This window comes from Lissotriton helveticus, chromosome 7 (genome assembly GCF_964261635.1).
Source record: "Lissotriton helveticus chromosome 7, aLisHel1.1, whole genome shotgun sequence".
Classification (NCBI taxonomy): Eukaryota; Metazoa; Chordata; class Amphibia; order Caudata; family Salamandridae; genus Lissotriton; species Lissotriton helveticus.
The window spans coordinates 1861174305-1861197979 of record NC_136068.1 but is presented as its reverse complement, the minus strand read 5'-3'; the positions used below and the strand labels follow the sequence as shown (position 1 = coordinate 1861197979).

At 46.9% G+C, this 23675-nt stretch overlaps 1 protein-coding gene across 1 annotated transcript in view; it reads right to left on the bottom strand.

Moving 5' to 3' along the window:
* LOC144769773 (DBH-like monooxygenase protein 2) overlaps window positions 1-23675 on the bottom strand; it is a 248912-nt gene that overhangs the window by 25152 nt on the left and 200085 nt on the right. The window contains exons 8-10 of the mRNA XM_078653958.1: window positions 17336-17427; window positions 8037-8133; window positions 564-623 (exon numbers count right to left, since the gene is read on the bottom strand). Coding sequence (XP_078510084.1) covers window positions 564-623; window positions 8037-8133; window positions 17336-17427 — 249 coding nt within the window. The remainder of the gene's footprint in view (window positions 1-563; window positions 624-8036; window positions 8134-17335; window positions 17428-23675) is intronic.

Genomic DNA, 23675 nt, shown 5'->3' with positions numbered 1-23675 from the left:
GATTTTGTCTTAAGTTAGTTCTGTGAATCGGGCCCTCAGTTTTTTTTGTATTAGTGGACATGGCTAGGGAATATTTGTGTGGCTCACATGCTTAGCAGAACTTGAAGGACACTCGGTTTTTCTGTTGCTCAATGACTTGACCATAGAATTTTTTTTATCCTTTGCTCTGTTTTTGTTTTCAAGTTGCAAGATATCTGGAGACAAAGGCCAGACGTACTAAAAGGCTGGTCGCAAATGGTGGTATCAAATTGTGCACTGGCGTTTGCGACCAGCCTTTAATTTTGTGATTTGAGTCGCAGGAGGGTCCTTTCCTCATTGCAAACCATTTGCCACTTTCTTCGTCCGTAACTGATCCAAAGTTTCAATCACATGCGATTGCAAACTATTGATGCACACCATTCAACTCTACAATTAGGAGGAAACAGCCCTTTCGCACCCCTTGCTGAAATAGCTTTCGACATTTAACCAAAAGTTGACTGTTGGAGCAAACACACAGCTGGTAATATTCCTTTCATGCTCTTAATAATGGTGAATGAGAGTATGGTTTTTAAAAATGAACTTACAAATGTTACATTGTGACGTCCTGATGTGTTGTAGGTGCAAACCGTCTGCAACTCATCTCCCTGCAATGAGAGAATAAAGAAATTGCTTATTACCAAATCTAGGCATACATTTTGAAGAACTCGGTGTGTGTGAACCCTGTGGGGCATATTGACAAGGGGCCATCGCCGAATTACCGGCACTTTATCGCAGCCAAAGTTGCGACAAACTCATCACTCTATTCAGAAGCTGGTGTAAGCCGCCCATAACACCAGTTTACCAGCGATAGCAGCCGCAAAAAACATCGCCACAGATGACCCCGGCAACTATTGCTAATGAGATGCAGAGTAGATGTTCCAGTGCAAAAAGAAGCAAAAACATCACTCCGCAACATTCTCAACGAACAGCCAGATCGGCGATAAGAACACAAAACAGGCGAGAAGGCACGTTAGCAGAAGGAAACTTGCACCTGCTCTGACCTGGTGTAAAGTCGGACAGCAGCCTGCACCACAAAAGGGAGACCAGCCCAGAGCCACACCTGAAGAACAACAGATGTCATGGAGCCACTGAACATGGGGGCCAGACACCCAAGAGGGCCCAACAACCACCCCCACCCTCCCCCAGACACTCACCGCCCCCCCCAGATCAACACTGAGGCAACTCAGACCAAGACAGCGACCCACCGAAAATGCACCAACCTCACAGACCCAACACCGGAGAATTCCATTGCCCACTATACGCCCAAAGGGACAACCATCGCCCACAGGCTGAGGGCACCAACACAGCGGACAACCAACATCCCACCACAGACAAAGCTGCTGGCCGTGCTGCACCTGTTGCCCTCTGGCACCCGCCAAACAACATCCACCTGAGATGGAGGAGTCACAAAGCCAGGCCAATACAAGTCCCCTGCAACAGTCATGGATGACACCATCAGCATGGTACCCCACTAACTACACTGCTCACACTGCGCAGGAACAGACGGAGACCAAGCGGGGTATGTACACCACAGCTGGCTTCAAGCATGTGACTGCACACGTGTCCTACCAGTGGCCCTTGACAACAAGAAGCTCAACAGAAAGAGCACATATCCCACCAATGTGCAGGCAACAGTGGAACACTGTGGAATCACCGCTGACGCTGCAGCCAACCACTCAGGTAGTGTGCATGATACCTACACACCTCGACAGTCCATCATCCATCTGCGCCACCAGGATGGCACCCACGGAAATGCACTGCCCATTTGCCAATACCAAATGCACACACCTCAACTCCACATTCATTCAACTCACAACACAAGAAATGCACACGTCACAAGCTCACACACAACATGCACACCCACCAGACATGACAGCACAACTCACAGTGGGAACCTGGGCCAGCCATAGACATGAGCCATCAACGGCATGGCACCTCGGACACACAATAGCAGAATGTCGTCAGAGGTGGGGACCAGGCGTGTGCGAAGGAGGCAAGGGACCGATAAATGACAATGTACACAATGCCAAGTGTATTGTAATCAGACCACACACATGTCCATGGAGACACACACCGCTGGTGTTTGGAGAGTGGACAGTGGATGCAACCATGTCACCCCAGCCAGTGGAGAAGTACGCGGAACTGTAGCCTGTTACGTCCCCCCGTAAGCATGAGCCAGGTCAGCGTAGGGGTGTGAATAAAAGGCACGTAACTCTAGGCGTGGTCCTCTTCTGGAAAACCCAACGTCTCTGCCAGGGCGGCGGCTCACACCCCGCACACAGGCCCACAGTACTCCTTTCTCATTGACGTACTCCACCGGCATGCACAGCGGACAAGTAGGTCACACATTTGGAACTGAGTCTTGAGTACACAATGGCAGAGTACATGAATCATGTCTGATTGTATGTCACTATGCACCCTTCGTAGTGGTGGCGAGAGGCCATAGTTACATCACAGCCGCAAGATTCTGTCATGGAGGTGATCGAACACTACCGACAACTGCCCTGATGTCACTAACCCTGTTCAACACCAGCCTGCAAAACGTGGTGCAGCTAACCCTGTTCAACACCAGCCTGCGACATGTGGTGCCACTAACCCTGTTCAACACCAGCCGGTGACACGTGGCTGTGGCCGACTGCTGACCGCTGCCTCCGGCCTACACTGCTGTCCAGTAGGTCACAGTCTTGATGTGGCAATGCAGAAGTCCACATCAGTGTACCGGCATCATCGCAGACTGCATCCCCACTCAGCCCCGGTGCCACTAAGCCTGTTCCTCGACTACCATGAACACCCTCCAGTCGTACATTGGTGCCGGCTGAGTCAATGGACTAGGGGGTAGTACCCATCCTCATGCATCTGATGCTGAATTGGTGGTGGCAACGAGGCAATCGCTTTCCACTCTACATTTGCTGCTTGCAGGTAGCTACTGCCCTCTGCATCATGCCCCGGGGGACACCTTCCACTGTCCCCCGCAACCCTCCGCCACATTCCCCTTCGACATCAATGAGGACCGCTCAGTCTGCGTGGCACTACCTCAGTGGACCTCAAGTCACCGTCCCGTTGCGGGATACCTGTGCCGGCCGCTGTGCCGGCCGCAGTGCATCTGGGGACACTATCTCTGTGCTGGTCAGGTCAGGGACCCCTTCTTCTGAGATATTGGATGACCTCTGTGACAGTGATCTTGGGCTCATCGACGGCATGTGTCTGTGCCCCTGTGCTGTCTGCTGCCTCCGGCCTCAACTGCGGCCCACCAGGGCTCTCACATCAAATTGAGTTCTGACGGGCCCGGATGTCTTATCACAGCAGAAGACACATGCCACCACCACCAGGACCAACTCCAACTGCCAACTGCCAGTGTTGAAATGGTCGTACTGGCAGACCGACGGAGTTTCACACACCTGTTGTGGATGCCTTCTTTTTCCTGCTCCCCTGCTCAGCGCTCCAGGTGCCACTAGCTCATTGCACCATGAATCATCGACCATGACTGTTTTTGGCCTGTGCTGTAGAGAATTCATGCAGCAATGTTACCTCAGGCAGTGTGGGAGGCCTGGGACAATGATGATGAAGATGATGTGGGTGTGCCACCCCCTCCTGCAGCTGCTTCGGAAATGTCCCAAAGGGACACAATCCTAGACATTTTCTTCACATGTGCGTGCTCAGCTCTAGTGCCCCGAACTCAGCGCACTGCAACTCACGGACACTTCTGTTTGCTCATTGTGTGACCCCTGGACTTGCTCCGGCTACCTCCATGATGCTCAGCAGTTGTCCCTGTAAAATGCTGGTATTGTCTGCTTCTGTATTCATAGTGTTCACTGTTGTATTTGTTGCCAGCACCAATACCTCCCTGTGGGCTGGCTTGCACTCACCCCACACACATCCAGCACAGGCGTCACTGTACACGTGGCCCTGCCAATAAAGGGGCCGGGTGCACGTGCCCGTAGCCAGTTCATCATAATATCTGCGTGTGTCCTGTGGTCTTGTCTGCATGAGGGCCCTGGGCCCTACGACATTACATTGTGCAGTGTACAGCGGATGCAGACATGTCCCCTCAGGCCGCGTGTTAGAGCTTGGACATGTAGCTTTGTCGTCACCCTCTCAATTAATAAGAGGAAGGAACTGGGCTGTCATACGCAGAGCCAACGTGGGTGTGTGACTTATATGTGCATTCCACTGGGCGTGGTTCTGTCCTGGGAGTGTACATCTGCATGTGTCTCTATGGCAGTGTGGGTCTCCTTCGTGGAATGTGGGTGGTCCCTGAAGGATAATAGATACCCAAGTCTGTGATCTAGTTCACCTGCCATGGGTTCTGACCACACCCGCACCTGTTCGGCCTTCTCCTGTTGGTGATCTGGCACCTGGCATTGGGGTGCCATGTGTGGGTCGGTGGCATGTTGTGAGCCGATAGTGCTTGCGGATGCTTCAGGCTGTGTGGGCTGTTGCAGGGGCTGGGTTCTCCTCTAAGTAGCTTGTCTGCCCTGGTCCTGGTGGTGGGTTGCGTCGAATGTCCATGGGCTGTTGTGAGGCGTCGGTGTCGAGGGAGTGGTGATCGTCTCCGGCATCACTGGTGGGTTGTCTGGTCTGCCCTGTTGGAGGTGTTGTGTTTTCTCCCTCTTCAATGTGAAGGTGAGATGCATGTTGACATTGTGTTGACATTTATGTTGGTGCATTGTTCTTGTAGACATGCAGACTGTGTGGCAATGTATATTGTGACTGTTTGGGTGGTACTGGCTATATGAAGGGGGGGCAGTGTCCAAATGTGATTGGCCTGTTGCTGCGCATGGGCGTACCCAGTTGTCCCCTGTTCTGCAGTGTCAGGGTTGCACTTTGTGACACATTGTCAAGGGATGTGCCCTGATTGCTATGTTTGAGTGCTGCAGAGTGCCACGGGGATGGGGTACATGACCCTGGGTGATTGTGGGTGTGCAGTGTGCTACACGTCGTTGTACATGTGTGCCTTTGTGCCCTTCTCCCCCCGGTGCCCCGGTCACTGTGTTTTCCTCACCCTGTTTTTGTTATGTCAGGTCCTCTCGAGCTGTGTCCGTACTCCCACCTCCTTGCACCGTCTCCACAAGGATGACTGGCCTCCATTTTCTCCAGCTCCTCCTGTGGTGCAGGATTCCCACCTCCTGCCACATCTGCTGCCTTCCTGTTGGCAGCTGCTTTGGGCCTGGTTTATGTTTTCACGTCATGCCAGCGCCTCTTGTCCTCCTCCATTGGCGCCCTCGACACTGCAGCTGCATTCAAGGTAGTCTGATTGTGGGTCAGTTGCTGTTATTGTCCTGTCGCCTCCGCGACACTAGTCTTGTTTTCCGGCTTCCTCTCCCTCCTCTCCGTGGCCATCGCTGACCCCGTTGTTCTTTGCTGGTGGTCTGTGGGGCTTGTGGGGTTCGCGTTGGCCTCTGCGCTGGGTCTGGGTGCCACCATGTTGCTGCGCACATTGGATTCTTTCTGGTGTGTTGATTTTGTTGCTTTTATTGTGCATTTTCCCACCAGACGCGTGGGATTCGCAGGCCTGCCGCTGGTTTTTCACTGCTTTTTTGTATCGCGATTAGCCTTATCGCAGCTTTTTTGGCGTTCGTGTTTCGCATTTTTTTGGCGTGGTGTTGATTTTGACGCGCCATTTGACACGTTATCTGGTGTCTATCTGGTGTTGGAAATTCCACGTTGACACAGAGTTATTTTCCCACGATAGGCTGCGATGTTGAAAGTTGTGTTACGCTGCACTTGTGGTAGTTATCACACGTTCTTGTGAATATACCCCTATGTTTTTCTGTTGATCTTAATGTTACAGTGAAAGAGCAGCATATGTAACGAAAAAACGAAGACAAAGGGAGTTGTGTAAAGTTTAGTGGGAAACTGGCTGTACTGATAGGGCGAAGGGGGCTATAACCTCACCCATCGGCAGACAACAACTCTCAATATTGAGAGATCTCCACCTTCTCGGTGAAGAACTCAGTGGCTTCCTGGCGGCTCCTCTGAATGCACTGTAGGTTTGCTGAATGGCTGCAATGTTTTGAGCAAGTGTTCAGCAAACCTTTTGGCTTTTCTAAAACCGTTCTGCAAAATCTTTGTTTTTCCAAAACAAATTCCCAAACTAGAACTTAAATAGGTCAGACAGTCTGAGGTCATTAGGCCGATGGCTGATGTCTGTTGGGTGTTTGGTATAAACCTTCAACTGGTAGATCCATCTAGGACCCCATCAGTGGAAACATGACATGATGGTTTTTCCAACAAACCGACCGTCAGTTTAGCAGCTATGGCAATACTCCACATTTATCAATGTCAACCCTGTCTGCCAAACTCTAAATAACCCCTTGATTATTGATCCTGAGGAACTTAGGGGCATATTAGCAAGAACCTCGTTAAAATGATTGTTGTTTTAGCGGCAGGAAACTGCCGCTAAAACGGCGATTATGGGCTTGCTAATATGCGTTAAAGAATTCCAATAGAAGCGCAGGTTAGATGTCCTGGAGCTTTCCTACGATTAGTAGTGGAGAACTCGGCACATAAAATGATAGGACAGGCCTATCTTTTTATGTGCAGTGTCTCCAACACTAGTGTGGAGTGTCTGCAGCCATAAAAGTACTCTTGTAAATTTGGGATTGCATGATATTCATGGATGAATGCACAGGAACGCCCATGCTCCACCCATGGAACACTTAATTGTGTTAATTTATTTAGAAAGGCACACAAGCTAGTGCAAATTGCCCCCTACCTAGCTTTGTAAATATCTACTAGCATTTTGCGTCATTGTGGAACCATAAAAGTGGTGCAACCATGACGCAAAATGTTAGTAAATCTGGGCCAGTAGTTTTTTTTTTCGTTAAAGCAGCACTGACTCCTTAAGTGACATGGGCTGCTTTAAGAAAGAATCCCGTTCGAGAATGCAAACACAGGAATAGTGGTTTGCTGTTCCTTGAAGACCACTATCTGTGTGTTTGTAGCGGGAAACAACCTTTACAACGCAACTTTTACAACGCACTACCATTACAACGAAACTTTTACAACGTAACATCCATTACAACGCATGCATTTACAACGCAACCATTACAACGCATAACACTACAACGCACACCACTACAACGCATGTCATTACAACGCAGTCATTACAACGCATACCATTACAACGCATAGCATTACAACACATAGTACCCTTACACTATCCTACACTTACCCTACTGTTGCACCCCCTGGAGTTAGAATAGTAATTTTTACCCCTACACTATCCAACACTTACCCTACTGTTGCACCCCCTGGAGTTATAATAGTAAATTTTACCCCTACACTATCCAACACCTACCCTACTGTTGCACCCCCTGGAGTTAGAATAGTCATTTTTACCCCTACACTATCCAACACTTACCTTACATGTAATGTAATGTTATGCGTTGTAATTGTATGCGTTGTAAAGGTAGTATGCGATGTAATGGAATGCGTTGTAAAGGTAGTTTTTAAAAATTCATTGTAAATGCATGCGTTGTAATGGAATGCGTTGTAATGGATGTTGCGTTGTAAAAAAATGCGCTGTAAAGGTAGGCGTTGTAAAAGTATGCGTTGTAACGTCATACATCCGTTTGTAGCTAATCACCCGGTGTTGCAATTAGTGAGCTGTTTAATCAATATTGATTAGTTACATCAGATTGAAACCCCCACGACTACAGATTTTACAAAGTGACCTAGTAGTCGATGGGCGCACTGCACATTACCAGACAAGACACATACCACTGCACTGTTTGCAATCATTTTTTATAACCTGTCCCTTACTACATTTAGCCTGTAATGTTTCATTGATTTCAGTTGTTAATAGTTTGTTTGACATATGTGCAGTAGAGAACTGAGCTGCTAGAAATGCGTTTAGTTAAATTAATTCAGCATATTAGATTGATGGACAAACTTGTTAAGCACAAATGTAATTGTGGAATGTAATACCAAATTAAACCCCTGAAGGAGTGTGTTCCAGATGAATTAGGTAGTTCACTGATAATAACAGTTCATTCAGTCTCAGGTAATGCACTTACCATTTTGATAGGTATGACCGCAGGCAGGTGTCTGAACTCTTGTAGGCTGAAGTCGTAGGACATGTCTCGGCCCAAGAAGCCAATCTGGGTTCCATTCCTTGAAGATATGAAAGGCTGTTAAGAACTTTCACATTGTAAAGCATCTTCAAAACATTATATTTGGGCTGGGTGTATAGGAGTTTCCCCTTAGATTTAGACAGCCAAATGGCTCCAAAAAACAGTTTTAAAAAATAGGGCCTCTAAATGTGATAGCACAGATTTTATATCCATGAAGTTTATATTCTGGAATTCTCTTACACCAGCTTTTGAAGAGCGCACCAGCATTTGATGTAACACCACAACTTCGAATCTGATCAAGACCCCAGAAACCATTCAGCTACAGGCAGACCTATGAGAGACACTAACTTGCATAGCATAACAAAACCTCTTAGACAATAATATTTGGAGTCTGAACTTTCAGGCCCAGTTATATTTGCCCCTTGATTTCTGATAACCTACTCTTATTTGAATCAACCAAACAGACAGACACTTGCTTGCTCCGACAGCAAATCTAATTCATAGGAAATTAAATCATGGGAATGGGGAAACAGCCTTTAGCACAAAGCTGGTACCACACAGGCTTAACCACTCAGGCGACACTACCACACAAGTATTTACCAAGCAGGATTTTGCAACCAATATGCCTTTGCCAGGCATGCAATTGCAATGTATTTCGTTGTAAAGGCCTGAATGGTAAAGGCATATTTGTAAAAAAAGTTTTAAAGTTAAGTATATGTAAGTATTAATGGTTGTATGTTTTAAGTGTATATCTAACTATATAGCTGTATATTAGTCAACTTCGAAACATAGACAGAGCACAGCACCAAGTATGTATACAGCTGATTGATCCCAATCAGCAGAATTATTTTCATACAAAGTTCAAAGAGGTAAATTCTGTTCAGCCAACAATCTTCATCACAGTTGTTTCTGTAGTTACAATATTGGTACAGCTACAGCCGACACGTATTTCATCGCCATTCGTGACTTTTTCAAGGCTTCTAATGATGTGTATTCGCGGTTCAAATAACACATCTAATTGAATAGATCAAAGCACCGGGAATCCGGATACAGTGGTCCAGAACAGTTCTGGACCACTATATCCGGATTCCCGGCGCTTTGATCTTTGTATACGTACTTGGTGCTGTGCTCTGTCTATGTTTCGAAGTTGACTAATATATTCGGAGATGTCCGTTATGTATTAAGGGTTACTGTGGGTGGCACGGTATTAAGACATAATGTAAATGAAATAGATATACGAACTGACTTGAATGCAAACTTAGCGGAGGTGCTGGCTGTTTTGAATATTCCACTGCCACCATTTCTTTTCCTATATAGCTGTGTATATAAGAGTGAAAAAGGGGAATTTTACGGTTTAGGGTGGGCAAGGGTTTTTGGTCGGTAAGGGTAGTTTTAGGGTTTAGGGTGGACATGGGTTTTGGGGTGGCATGGGTGCATGCATGTGTGTGTGTGTGTGTGTGGGGGGGGTGTGGGGGTGTGTGTATGTATATATGTATGTATATATGTATATATATATACATTTAAATGTATTTAAAAATATATATTCAAATTGGGGTTACACTTACCTGGTAAGTTTTTACCATGCATATGCATTTACTATACCAGCCTTGAGAATGCAAATTTCATTGTAAAGGCATATGTGTGGTAAAGAACGAATGGCATTGTCGCTGTCATTTTATTGACCGCATCGTAGAGCCATGCGTGGTAATGTGGGTTTTCAGTGTCTCAGATTTAATAACAGTGCCCTTACATCAGTTTAACTTATTTGTAATATTTATTGATTCCTGGTCGCGCAAGAGGCTTAGCGCCAATAGTATGTGTCCATGTGCTTATAAAATGCACGCCGCCTCAGCCCCGTCTTGAGCCACTATGCAGGGCCCAAGGGGAGGCGAAGAAGCAGTCTAGTCTTCCCCTGGGGTCGTTCGTGTGGGGAGGGCCAGGCTAGGGCTAGGGGTATGGTTTGGGGGTGGGTTTAAGAATGCAGGAAAGGAAGGCTACTTCCTCTTCCTGCATTCTGGTATCGTCGGGTGGGGAAGTTTTTGTTAAGGGGTGTATTGGAAGGTTAGGTGTAGGCATTGTGGTTTACGTGTGGCGGTGGAACAAGGCGGGGCCCACTGGTCGGTGGAGCGTGCCTGCGGCGTCCGGTGGTTTCGGTGTTGCGGCGGTGGTTTGCGAGGAATATGGCCGATGTTTCGGCTGCAGCGGTAAGGGAGGCCTTGAGTTTTGGGGCAGGCCGGTCGGGAGGATTTGCTGAGGCCCGTGGTGTTGCGCGATGCGCGGGTGGGACTTGAGCGGGTCTCGCAAGTGGCATCCGCAGGAGTATCTGCAGTGGTGGTGGCATGTATGGAGGAGCCACCACTGCTGGGTCGAGGTATGTCAGGGAGGGGCGCGGGGGGAGAGGAGCGCCGCACGGAGATCGGCATAAGGGTCTGACTCCGTGCCCGGATGTGGCTGAGCCAGCGCCTTGTGCTGGGGGGGTGAGGAAGCCCCCCCCCCCCGCGGCAGATGAAAGAAGTCCCGGAAGAGGATGTTGGGGTGCAGAGGTGGGCCCACATTTTCAGGATGTCACACTCCCCAGGGTGTCCTTCAAGGAGGGCGTGCCGGGTGCAGTGGGGGCATGTTCATTTTTCCATGAAGAGGCAGAGCAGGGGGTGGACAGTGAGGGGGAGGAAACGGGATGTGGGGGAACATGCCCATGGATCTTTCTGGGGGTCTGCGATCAAGCGCCCCGGCCCTGAAGGGTACTGAGGGGAGGGGCGGTAGGGTGTCCTTGGAGGCTGGGAGGTCTGGGGCAGTGGGCTCTCCGGTGCTGTTACCCCTTGAGAAAAACAACAGTTGATGGACACAATGCAGAACAATGTCATACATTCACCCCAGTACAGAGTTCTGGGCCTAAATCCATAGTTTATTGCACTCCACACCACCCCAGTTCAGACATGGCCATATGCAAATCAGCCTTGACACTGTGCCTCATGGGAACAGTCCAGCCCGAACTGCCAAGCCATGTCTTTCCTGGACCGGAATCTAGCATCCTAGGACCGGGCCAGGGGCGGTGGCAGCCAAAATGCAGAAAGAGGTGTTGGAAGGCAGGGTGGCAGGGCCATTTGTGGCATTTGATCGTCTCCCCATTGAGAGTCGTGCCAAAGAAGGAGGAGGGTGAGTTTCATATGATCCATCACCTCTTGTGGCCGGAGGGACAGTCCATGAATGATTTCATCACGGAGGTAGACTCCTGGGTGCTCTATGCGTCGGTGGATGATGCGATCCACCTTGTGAGGGTGTGTGGGCCAAGGGCGGTACTGGCGAAGTGTGATATCAAATCTGCTTTCTGCCTTTTGCCAATACACCCTGCTGCTTTTGCCCTACTGGGGATGCAGTTCGCTTGGGCCATCTACGTGGACAAGGTCTTGCCCATGGGATGTGCCATTTCCCGTATGCTTTTTGAGATGTTTAGCACATTTTTGCAATGGGCTTTTACACAGATTAGCGGGCATCGTGGCGTGACTCTGAACGACTTTCTTTTCCTTGGGAAGGATCAATCAGGAGGCTGTGGCAGAGCCCTGTCACAGATTTAGGAGGTGGCGCAGAAGTTTGGAGTCCCCTTGACACCTGAGAAAACAGCTGGGCCCAGCTGCTGTCTGACTTTCTTGGGGATTGAGCTGGATTCCATTCACTGGGCTGCTCGCCTCCCGCAAAAAAAGGTGGAGGAGATACGGGCATGTCTGTTGTGGGCAATTGGAGAAAACAGGATTGCTTTAAGGGCAGTGCAGCAACTGTTGGGCTCCCTGAACTTTGCATGTCGGGTAGTGAGGGCCGGAGGGACATTTTGCCGGCGGCTCGGCATGGTCATGTCGGGGGCAGTTTCCACATCACAGGTGCGGGCTGACTTCCGGACATGCCTGACGTTCCTCACTGATTTCAACTGGGTGTCACTCGACTTTGTGGAGGAAAGGATGGTCTGGCAAATCCAAATTTATTCTGATGCAGCTGGGGCAGCAGGTTTTAGCATCTTTTGGGATGACAGATGGTGCTCTGAGGATTGGACGGCCCGTTGGGTGAAGCAAGGGAGGGACATCGCGTTTCCGGAGTTTTTTCCCTTGCTGGTAGCATTGGAAGTGTGGGGGTCGGAGTTTCAGAACAGGTCGGTGTTGTTTCATGTGGACAATATGACTGTGGTCGAGTTGGTCAACCGACAGAGGGCAAGAGATTTGAGAGTGCTGCGCTTGTTGAGGAGTTTTATGCTGAAGTGTTTAAAGTTGAATGTGTTTTTTCGAGCCAAGCATGTCCCTGGGATGAATAATGACATTGCGGATGCTTTGTCTTGTTCGCAGTGGCAGCGTTTTCGGAGACTGGCCCCTGGAGCAGATCAGTGCAAGACCAGACTGCCGGCCGGCGTCTGGGCTTGGGGAAGTGAGGGTGTTAGGCCTGGTGGAGAACTCTGTGGCAGACTCAACAAAGCGGACCTACAGGCTGGCGAGGATGGAGTTTGACTCATTTATGGGATGACGACAAGATGTGACATATGGAGATCGTGCAGTGGTGGAGCAAGGGGTGTTGCGCCGAGACACCTACGGGTAGTTGTGCGCTCAATACATTTCTTAAATTAAATAAAATTAAAATATTACATTGCATTGACAGGGGGTTATCGTCCGCGACCATTGCTGGGAAATTGGCGGGTTGTCCTTTTATGGTAGCTTGTTTTTCGGTTTTGACCCTACAAAGGACGTGGTCATAGGTAGGGTGCTCAGGGGTTAGGGTAGGGAGCTGAGGGGGGGAAGGGCGTTGAGGGAAGCTGTTACATTTGAATTGTTGGTCAAGTTGGTCGAGGTTTTACCGTCCTGTTGTTATGACAGTTTAGAGGTTCGCCTTTTCCGTTTGTGCATGGTATGGATGTTTTTGGGATCTTTCAGGGTCTCTGAGTTGCTGGGGACAAGGGCCAGAAGTGGCAGGAGGTATGAGGAGATCAGGTTGGATGCAGGTCACCTGGGGATTTTGCTTGGGCCCGTCGGTATTTGTGATGCATTGCTTCCGCGTTGGAGCGGCAACGGCAGCAGCACGGTTGGGTTGGTCATGGGATAGGATCCGGCGGATTGGCAGGTGGAAGTCTTGGTGTTGTGAACGTTATGTCCGGAAGTAGGGTCCAGGGCTGGGACTTGGGGTTGCATGGGGGTCAGGGGGAGCTGTGTTTCAGGATGTCTACTAATGCATTCTTCTTTCGTAGGTTGTGTGGATGAACCGGGGGGTAAGACAGTCACATTGATTGTGGGGCATTCGTTTGTGCACTGGGCCTCCAAGTATGCAAAGCAACAGGTGTACGGCCGTAACCTGGGACTCAGAGGACAACAACATGAAGTGCATTGGTGGAGTAAAGGGGGGATGCGATGGGAGGCACTATTGCCCTGGCTCGCAAAGATGGTGCCTCAGAAAGGATGCCCGGATCTGTTGATCATTCATTTGGGGGAGAACGATTTGATTCAGCTGTCGGGTTTGGCGCTCTTACAGTTGATGCAGAGAGACTTGTCTGGAACTTGTATTGCATGGACTGAATTTGTCCCACGACGGATTTGGAAAGGGGCGATCAAACATGGGGCAGTTGATAAAGCTCGCAGGAAATTGAACAGAGCTATGAGGGTTTTTTGCGAAGACAGAGACATTAAGGTGATAGCGCACCCTGGACTACGACTGGAGGAACAACTGCTTTTTAGGGATGATGGTGTGCATCTTTCGACAATGAGGAACGCCTATTATATGGTGGAAATGAGGGATGTGGTCAGTAAGTTGTGGAATGAGGCGATATGGTGTCACAGGGATGCTTGGAGGAATGGGGGCGAAAGATGCACAGTGGATCCCCGGGGGGCAGGTAACCGCCCTAAAGGGGGTTCCCTGGTTGGCGGTACTTGGGAGGGGTGGGGGAGTCACTAGCGGGCGCACACACCTCTCAAGGGGGGAGGAGTGAATGATGGGGGGGACTGGAGGCATGAAGGTAATACCAGGATGCTAAGAGAGATCGGAAGAAAGGGATTAAGGATGGCATGAGTCATGGAGTGGAATGGAAGGTGAGTCCGGAGTGTATGAAAGTGAGTTGATGTTGATTATAGTGTATTTTGGTTGTTGCTTAGGTTTGTGCAGCCTGGTCCTTATAAATGGCCTTGTAAGCCTTAAACATAAGTGTGGCCTGATTATTGCGCGATGCAAGGCCCCAGGGGAAGCGAAGACGCAGTCTAGTCTTCCCCTGGGGTCGTTCGCGCGGAGAGGGCCATGCTGGGGGTAGGGGTGTGGCTTGGGGTGGGTATAAGAATGCAGGAGAGGAAGGCGACTTCCTCTTCCTGTATTCTGGCATCGTTGGGTGGGGAAGTTTTTGTTAAGGCCTCCCACCCACCCTACAGTTATTAGGGTTCAGGGGTAGGGTTGGCAGAGCGTGCCAGTTTAGGATGGGCTGCAGGGTTGGCGGTACTTGGGAGGGGTGGGGGAGTCACTAATGGGCACACCCATCTCTCGTGGGGGGAGGAGTGGGGAGACTGGAGGCATGAAGGTAATGCCAGGATGCTAAGAGAGATCGGAAGAAAGGGATGAAGGATGGAATGGGTCATGGAGTGGAATGGAAGGTGAGTCTTTAGTGTATGAAGGTGAGTTGATGCTGGGGGGAGTTTTTGTTGATTATTGTGTATTTTGGTTGTTGTTTAGGTTTGTGCAGCCTGGTCCTAATAAATGGCCTTTTACACCTTAAACATCAGTGTGGCCTGATTATTGCGCGATGGTCTGTGTAGAATGATACAAACAATTGAGGGCGAAAGCCACAAACATTCGGGAAGCACAAGCTTAGAGCAGTGGCTGAGGTTGAGGCCGCAGCAGAGCGCGGGCGATCCAGTGATGGCAGCGGGAGTGGTGGTAATGCGATGAATGTGGTGAAAACGTAAGCCTCACTGAGCATGCCCAAGCAGGCAATTTGCATCAGTCAGCTAGAGGATACTGGAAAGGGGTTGGAAATAATTCTAGGGCCGCAGGATCATTTCGTGGCATGGAGCTTACAGGTTTTAGGCTGCCAGTTTGTGAATGAGATAGCACCAAAGTGAAATTGGTGCTAAAAAGCAAATGTTTTGGGACCGCATTTCTGTTTCTAAACATTTCTACATAGGGCTTTGAGTCCATACATGATGAACTTGGGTTATATTTAATATAAAAGGCACAAATATCTACTTAATTAAAGCCATAAAAATGACTACTGCTCCTCACCTTTTTGGAAGCCTCTTAATACTTATGTAATAAATGTGTATTGAAGTAGTGACTAATATTGTACTTTATGTATGGCCTCTGAGTTGGATATGACTGTCTATGTATTCTTTGTTTAATATGTTTCTGTTAATAAATTTGGCATCTAAAGATGCATTTATTTATTTCTCAAATACATTTGCATTTCTCTTATACAACTTGGTATATATTTTAGTTTTTCTCTAGTTTTCTAGTTATATATATATTTTTATACATTTAATCAAAGAACTATGAACACAAAAAAACATTCAAGAAACCAATCAACAGTTTTGCTACATTAATCATGTACCTCAATTACAAGAGCTCAATTCTAATTAGAGATACGAGATAACTACTTCTACTGTACATATCAAAATTATGAGTTGGGTAGATTTTATTCCACCCAGAAAATACAGGGTGTAATAACCTCTCCATCCCCCAGAGAAATTCAGCAGGTCAGCCCTATCGACGTTTCCTGGGGCAAAAACTGGTGGTAAAAACCAGGACATTACGATTTATGTCCTTTAATTACCCAAATATGCACTGTATGCTCCTTGTTTGAGTGTACAGCTTGGGATAGGCAATACTTATCGCATAACATCAGTGACAAATTGTATCAGGTCCCATTTTTATTACATCTGGCATTGGGTCACCGGTATAGAAGGCCTAACTCTTGGCCTGGACTCCAGCATCATTAGCCAAAAGTAGGTCAAACGAGCCTACTTATTTCTGCTCCCGGTGCTCCTGTAGGAGGTTCACAGGGTAAGTTCCCGCTGGAGTCCCCGCTTCTGGTGCCATCCTGCAGGCGATAAGGGCCCGAGAGCACTGGAGAGCTCTGATGGAACACCTCAGGACCCACCAGTGCTGAGTGCCGTGTCCACAGCAACGAACATCGCTGGTTATGGCAGTCAGCGGCTGATGGCCACAGAGATGCGTGCAGCCCTCAAGATAGCGGAGGAGGGCTGTGACTCCAGCCTAGCGAGACCCATCGGCACCAGAGGCCTGCTGGTGAGAGAGGCCCGGAGCCTGAGACTACCAGCAGGAGCAATGGAGTAGCGAGAGTGCCCTCCCCCAGGGGTGCCTGGAGGACTGACCCTGTGGGTTGTAGGTCGGGACCCAGTACCGCTGTGGGTGCTTGAACCCAAAAGGAGACCTAACTTCATGGCACGGATCCGCCTGCCCTGAGAGTCCTCCCCCGTCCCACAGCTGGAGCCCAGCATGAGCTCAAAATCAGCTTGGGGATCCTCCATGCTGCATCTGCCCATCCCCTCCCGGCCTTCTACCCCTACTGCCATCACCAGCTTGGGAATTCCTCCAGGCCCAAGTTCCCTGCCTGTAAGTGCACCAGCACCCTAAAGGCTTAGCAGAAAAATGGCGAGAAGATCATGTCCAACCCTAATTGCTTCTTAAAATGTAATCTTGAGTGAATTTGCAACTTTATATATTCAACTCTAATGACTTGTATTTCTAGTAGATTTTTGTACTTACTACCATTCTTGTGTGAGTTTAGAGTGTATCTGTTTGCATCTTTTATGTTATTCATTTATTCTGAAGCCTGTATGTAATGTAACTGGTTCTATTGTAAAAGCGCTCTGACACCTTCGGGTTAAGTTTGGACTATATAAAAACGCATAAATAAATAAATAAGATCTTTGCATGTCCCCAGACTGCATTTCCTTTATTTATACGAGGGTGAGCTTATGTGGGACAAGAAAAGCAGTATGTGTTTTTTTCTCTCATGTCATATTCAACAGTAACCTGAAAATTTCAATAATGAACACTGTGAGACATTTGGACTACTAAACTGAAGTCTGGTAACAGAAACACAAGAAACAATGAAATCCTTTTGAGGTCGGCATTGTGAGAAACAATTGTACATGCTAACGATAATAAAACAATATATGCAATTTGTTATTGGTGCATCACCATTTTCCTGCTGACCAGAGCCTTAATAATCGCCCTTGGAGATGCCACCATATCATGGTTCTGCTTACCTGTACTGAACCACCTGTACCGCTGTTCCCGTCAGGTGAGTATGGAGGAGCTCAGCAAACACCTGCATATCTGGAATCTCCTTGCCCGTCACCTACAACAACAAAGGACACATCTCTTCAGAGAACAGTGTTGCACATCAGCATTCCCACTTCAAGCCGCTCCCAAAGCCCACCGCTGTTAGACTGGCTCGTGCTACAACAAGGAACATCTCAGACAGTGGTTGGGATGGATGAAAACTTTTTAGTCAAAGAGAGAAAGGAACATTTGACCATTTCCCCTCTGTAGAATGAGCATGATTTGTATTAATAAAACTAACCTCCATTGAATAAGGGGGGGCTACAAATATTGGGTCAATCAAAAAGCAAGAAACTCATTGGCCCAACCAAGAGGTAATTCAGTGGTCAGAGCTCGCCATGTACATAGATTTACACACATGCCTGAGCTTAAAATTTCCTGCATAAATGTGATTCAGTTGCTGCAGGATGAGAGTTCTGCCGGTGTGAGGGGCTTGTGCGCCTGCCCTCTGAGGAATTCCAGAATTGTCTCTATACGATCTGGTGACACTCTTTGTTTTCCCTTCTCAATCCGGTGACCTAGATTCTGAACTGCAGGCAGACAATACTGAACTTTTTTTGGGGACACTTTGTGTCCATTGTCTGCCAAGTGATTCCGCAAACCCACAGTGTCAATCCTGCAAGCATCCTCAGTCTCCGAAGCGACCAAAAGGTCATCAATATACTGGACTAGTACTGAGTTCTGAGGCATCGCCAGTCCTTCAAGATTCTTTTGCAGTCTCTGACTAAAGATAGAGGGACTTTCTGTATACCCGTGAGGGATTTGACACCATGTTAACAAACGGTCGTACATCCTAAATGCAAATAAAAATTGGCTGTCCTCATGCAACGGTATGGAGAAAAATGCCTGACATAAATCTATCACCATAAACCATTCTGCTTCACATGGTATCTGAAAAAATGTAACTGCTGGATCCAGTACCACAGGACAACATGGAGTCACGATTTTATTAATTCTGCCCAAGTCCTGCACTATTCTGAACTAGCCACTAGGCTTCTGCAGTCCCATGATGGGTGAGTTGCAGGGACGTATTCTTATCTCTTTGAGAATGCCTTCTGCGATCATAGACTCAATTACAGGTCTTATTCCAGCCACAGTTTCTGGAGTCAATTTATGCTGCGGAGTTTGTGGAAATTCAGCATTTGTTTTGACATGTATCTTAAAAGGTTCAGCCCCTCGGATCAAATCTATCTCCCCACCCGTGAAATCCCACACTTTCGGAGAAAGGAAGTCTCTCAAGTCATGTGGAAATTCCTCTATCGTGACAACCATGAACATTTCTGCACACAAGCTCATGTTAGCCATTTTAAAATAGTCATCGTCATCACAGGTTTGCAACTCCACACCTGATATAGTACAATTTAGCTTACACAAAAGGTCTCGCCTAATAGACAGACTGGACTTGAATTGCACACTACAAATTGATGTCTGTCTCGGAACGGTCCTATTCTCACAGTTAACTCATTTGTCAACGGGTTAGCCATTTTCTGATTGGTAACTCCCGCTACTTGAAAAGACTGTCCTGAAAGGGATACATTTGGAACCACTTCTGTTCTTACTGTGGAGTGCACAGCTCCAGTATCTAACAAGAAAGTAACAAGATATCCATTCACCTCTTCATCTTCAAACGGTCCACTCTCATCTACTTCCAGGGCCGTACCCAAAGTGCATTCTTCCTGCACCCCCCTCTGGCAATCATGAGAATCTTGAGTTTGGTCAAATCTGTCTTGTATTTCAAAACAGGGCATCTGATGATACACCTGATTATGCATAGGTATTCTTGGAGGCTGAGGTATCTGCACTTGCGGCTCATATCCTCCCCAACACATTGACCTAGGTCTAGTCACGATGTTCAAAGTCTCTGACATCTGTCCCTCTCCCTCATTCTTTAATTGATTTGCTGGATTCAATTGACACTCGAGGTTCCAATGCCCGATTTTGTGACAATAATGACAAGCAGTGACCTTCTTTCGATTTGCCACCCAGTCACTTCCCATACCTACATCCATTCCCCTTCCTCTTCCCTGTCCAGGTTGGGTCACCATTTGTTGACCTATTCCTCTACCACTTCCTCTACCTTGACCCATCGCTCCTCCAACTCCTTGTATCTGATCGGGCCTTTCGGCATTCCTCAACTGCACCAAAATCAACTTGTCTTTCATTTTCTTTTGTGCTGATTCCACCTGATCACTACAGTGTTTTGCATAACACAGAATTTTGTCCACCGTTTTATTATGCCAACATATCAAGTGTTGCTGTATCATCATACTAATATCAGATTTCAATCCCAACACAAACTTTGATACAAACTGTCCCATATCTTTCTGCTCAATAGTATCCAATCCACTATGCTGTTTAAAAGCCAATAAAAGTCTCTCATAGTAATCATGTACCGACTCCTTAGGCTCTTGAGTAGAACAATTGATCTTAAGCCAATCAACGGTCTGAGGAGCTACCTTGGATTGTAACCATGTAATTACTTGATCATATTTCTTCATTACATCTGGTGAAGGACCATGAGTCGCCAGATCTCTAGCTGGTTCTGCAGCAGGCCAATCAATGGCAACTTTACATGACGCCCACAAATCACCTGGGACCACTATATCAAACAAGGTGTTCAAATCAATCCATAACACCTTTGAAACCTTGACAAATCAGTCTATTTGTACCACTCAGCAGGTTTTTCCCTCAGCCGAGGAAAATCATTTGTGAATGCTGCCCAATCACCCCTGCTCCACGGCACATGTGAATACCCCCCATTCTGTACGTCTCTCAGAGGGAAATTTCCTGCAGCTCATATCCCTCCACCTAGAGGCGAAGTGTTTCCTATCCTGTTCATCGCACTTTTCTTTTTGGCCCATCTCTCTTCCCATCTGTCTAATTCTTTCCATGCTCGCATCCCTATCACCAATTCTCTGATATGTCCCTTTAGTCCCATTGCTCGCTTCTCTTCCAGTTCCTTATCCGTATAATTCAATCTGTAGAGTCCCTGCATCATTTAGGTATTTGTCAAATCCACCTCATACCTTTGTGCTAGTTGTGAAAATGCATCATGGGGTCGCTTTGCCTTTCTAGTAATATCCTTAGCTACAAATAGCAACTCGCTTGGGTCATATGTCTCAAATCTGTCCAATGGCAGGTTCCATTCAATCACCTCATCTAATTCTGCATTTAATCTTACCACATCTATCAATGGTGCCTTAATTGCAACCTTTAAAACCTTCTGACTTCTTTCACTTCCCGATTCCTCCCTGTTACAACTTTGTGTTCTCCTGCGACCTCCACTCTCCTCCATTCTCAAAACTGGGCAACTTTCTCCCTCCCAGGTTCGACTTCTCCAATGGTTACCCTCACACACATACTGTGGCTCAAACAGTACCCTAGGTGCTTCTCGTCTCATTCCCATTATATCTGTATCAATGACTCCCTCACGGGTGGAACCCACATTCTAATGTCTGACCAAGAATTTGCCAAAGCTCCTGTCTGTCTTCGTTACAACCCACTGTCCATCCTCGATAGATCAGCCGTAGCTGGCAGTGGAGTATTAGCTTCAACTAGCACCTGAGACATGCCTGTCCCACTCATTGTAAGACTCCCTCCAGATATAGTCTCTTCCCCTTCTCCTGTTTGCTGTTGACTTTCACTTGTTCTCTCTCTAGGGTTATATATCGAAACCACCGGTCCAATTGTAACTGGTACCGTAAGAGCTTCTGAACATCATGCATTCACCCCAGTACAGAGATCTGGGCCTAAATCCATTGTTTTTCTGCACTCCACACCACCCCAGTTCAGACATGGCCATATGCAAATCAGCCTTGACCCTGTGCCTCATGGGAACAGTCCAGACCGAACTGCCAAGCCACGTCTTCCCTGGACTGGAATCAAGCATCCTAGGACCAGTTTCTGGCTATCAGCCGTCTTCAGCCAGGATAGCTTGACTCCAGTGGCGTAGTGAGCACGGGACCCACATCTGGGCATACCCTTCCCACTTGGGTGAACAGCAAAACACACATGATGATGTTGGAATGTTGCACAATGGAAAAACATTCACCCCCAATCACAGATCTCGGTTTAATCCATTGTTATTTTGCTCACCAAGCCACCCCAGTTCAGACATGGCCATATGCAAATCAGTCTTGACCTTGTGCGTCATGGGAACAGTCCGGACCGAACTTCAAAGCCATGTCTTTCCTGGTCCGGAATCAAGCACCCATACAATATAGAGTGCTCTAAGCGCTCTATCAGGGACATATAGCTCTACATGGAACATTTCAGGTATATTGTAGCCATAAATCTGCCAAATATAGTTCTACATTAAAGAGGTGTAGATCTCTGCGTATGTTATATAGAGAACTATACACTGAAAAGAACAGAGCAACAGGCATCATCTGAGAAAAATAATATGTTCATGATAGCGCGAGTTGAAGCAGATAAATGCGGCCCACACCATGGGCTTTGCTTTCTTTTGCTTGTGCTGCGAGATGGAGTGTGTGCGTGTGTGTGTGGGAGGGGCGGGGTGTGAGTGTGTGTGTGTGTATACATGCGTGCGCATGTGTGTATGTTTGGTCGGGACATGCAGTTTATTATATGATTATAAATGTATGTGGGGTAATGTTATAACTGCGATGGTTCAAATAATTTTTAGAATTCATTTTCCAATTCACATATTTGTAATTTTGGCAGTCTTTTCGTTCAACTATTCAGTTTATATTCTAAAAATGTATTAGGGTGTCTGCGATGTCTAAAGTTATATTTATCAAAACATTTAAATGACTGCTTTTTAAACATTTTTCCAATGTGATTAATATGAGTGTCTGTAATGCATGAATATATTTGTGCATTATTTTACAAATATTTCCTTTTTTTCCTTTTTTAAGCATGTTATACATATGTGCTATATGTGGGTCTACAATGTAGAGTGTTTTATATGTACTTATATATTTTTATAGGTGTACGTATTTGCACTGGTAGTAGTACTGCCTACCTACACTGATTTAAGTGCCATTCCTTGGGACTCAATGATAAGCTGGAGTAGAGATGAGTCAGATTGGACCGTATTAGTATTAAAGTTGATGTGCAAGTAACTTTTATGATTATGCACTGATTTAACATTTGTAAGTGCTATTCTGTGATATTAATTTCCCATTTCTTACCAACCTGCCTTTCTCTTCCACCTAAAAAGTAGAATTATGAGAGACAGGACAGGGGTACCCACAGCTAATCATCTGCACTTAAGTGAAGTACATTTATAAGAATGTGAAGTAGTATTAAAGGTTCACTGTTGCACATGCTCATAAATTTCTTTGTGAATTGTTTCCCATAGTTTATTTTTTCAAATGTTTCAATAGTTATTTAGAAAGTTGTTTAGATCAAAAATGTGTTTCAAAGCTATACATTTTAGTCGCAATGCGTATACGGGTGGCATTGCTCAAGAAACAATACACTGCATGGCTGGATATTTTTACAAAGTTGGGATCTGGTAAAGCATTATAAAAACCTAAAAAAACATTAATTAGGGGCATGTTTCTCAAACTTTCTGGCAGTGCAGCATGCCACCTGCTGGGTTATGTGAGAGGGAAAGGGTAGGAATGGGCCGCAATACTCGGATTACTGACCGGTAATCTTCATTACTCCGATTCGCTCTTCCAAGTCCCAGGCGTTACTACATGAGTGTTTACCTCCTGCCTTTCATTTTTCCACACCCTACCAAGCTTTTTTCTCTTTCCATTATTCCCCAAGCTCCTCCCTTAAAACCCTTCCTATTTCCAGGAACTTCCTGAGCCATACCCACGGGCAGTTTAAAGAAGCCCAGATAAGAAGGCTCAGAAAATTGAGGGACGGTCATGTGTACTGGGACAAGGAAGACAGAATTAGAGTTTTAAAGATTATTGGTAAGTAATCTGAGCATTACCACCTTCATCCTCACCCTCGTCCCAGTCCTTACTACATGGATATATTCCCAAGCAAAGACTTTCTTATCATCCAATACCGACAAAAACAAAGGCACACAGACACGTAAGAGTGAAAACAATGTTATTGGCACAAAGTACACTCCAACATATACCCATATACCAGTCTTAAAAAGAAATAGACCCACTAGACTAACATACGAATGACCTGTCTTTAAAGAAATCTGGGAAGCAGCCTTAGAAAGAATCCCAGAAGTGAAATGAGACTCAGAGCCCTGTGCTACCTTAAGCCAATATGGAGTGCTCCAAACTCTAAATCAGACCCTTTGTTTTCTTTGAATGCACACTTAATGTT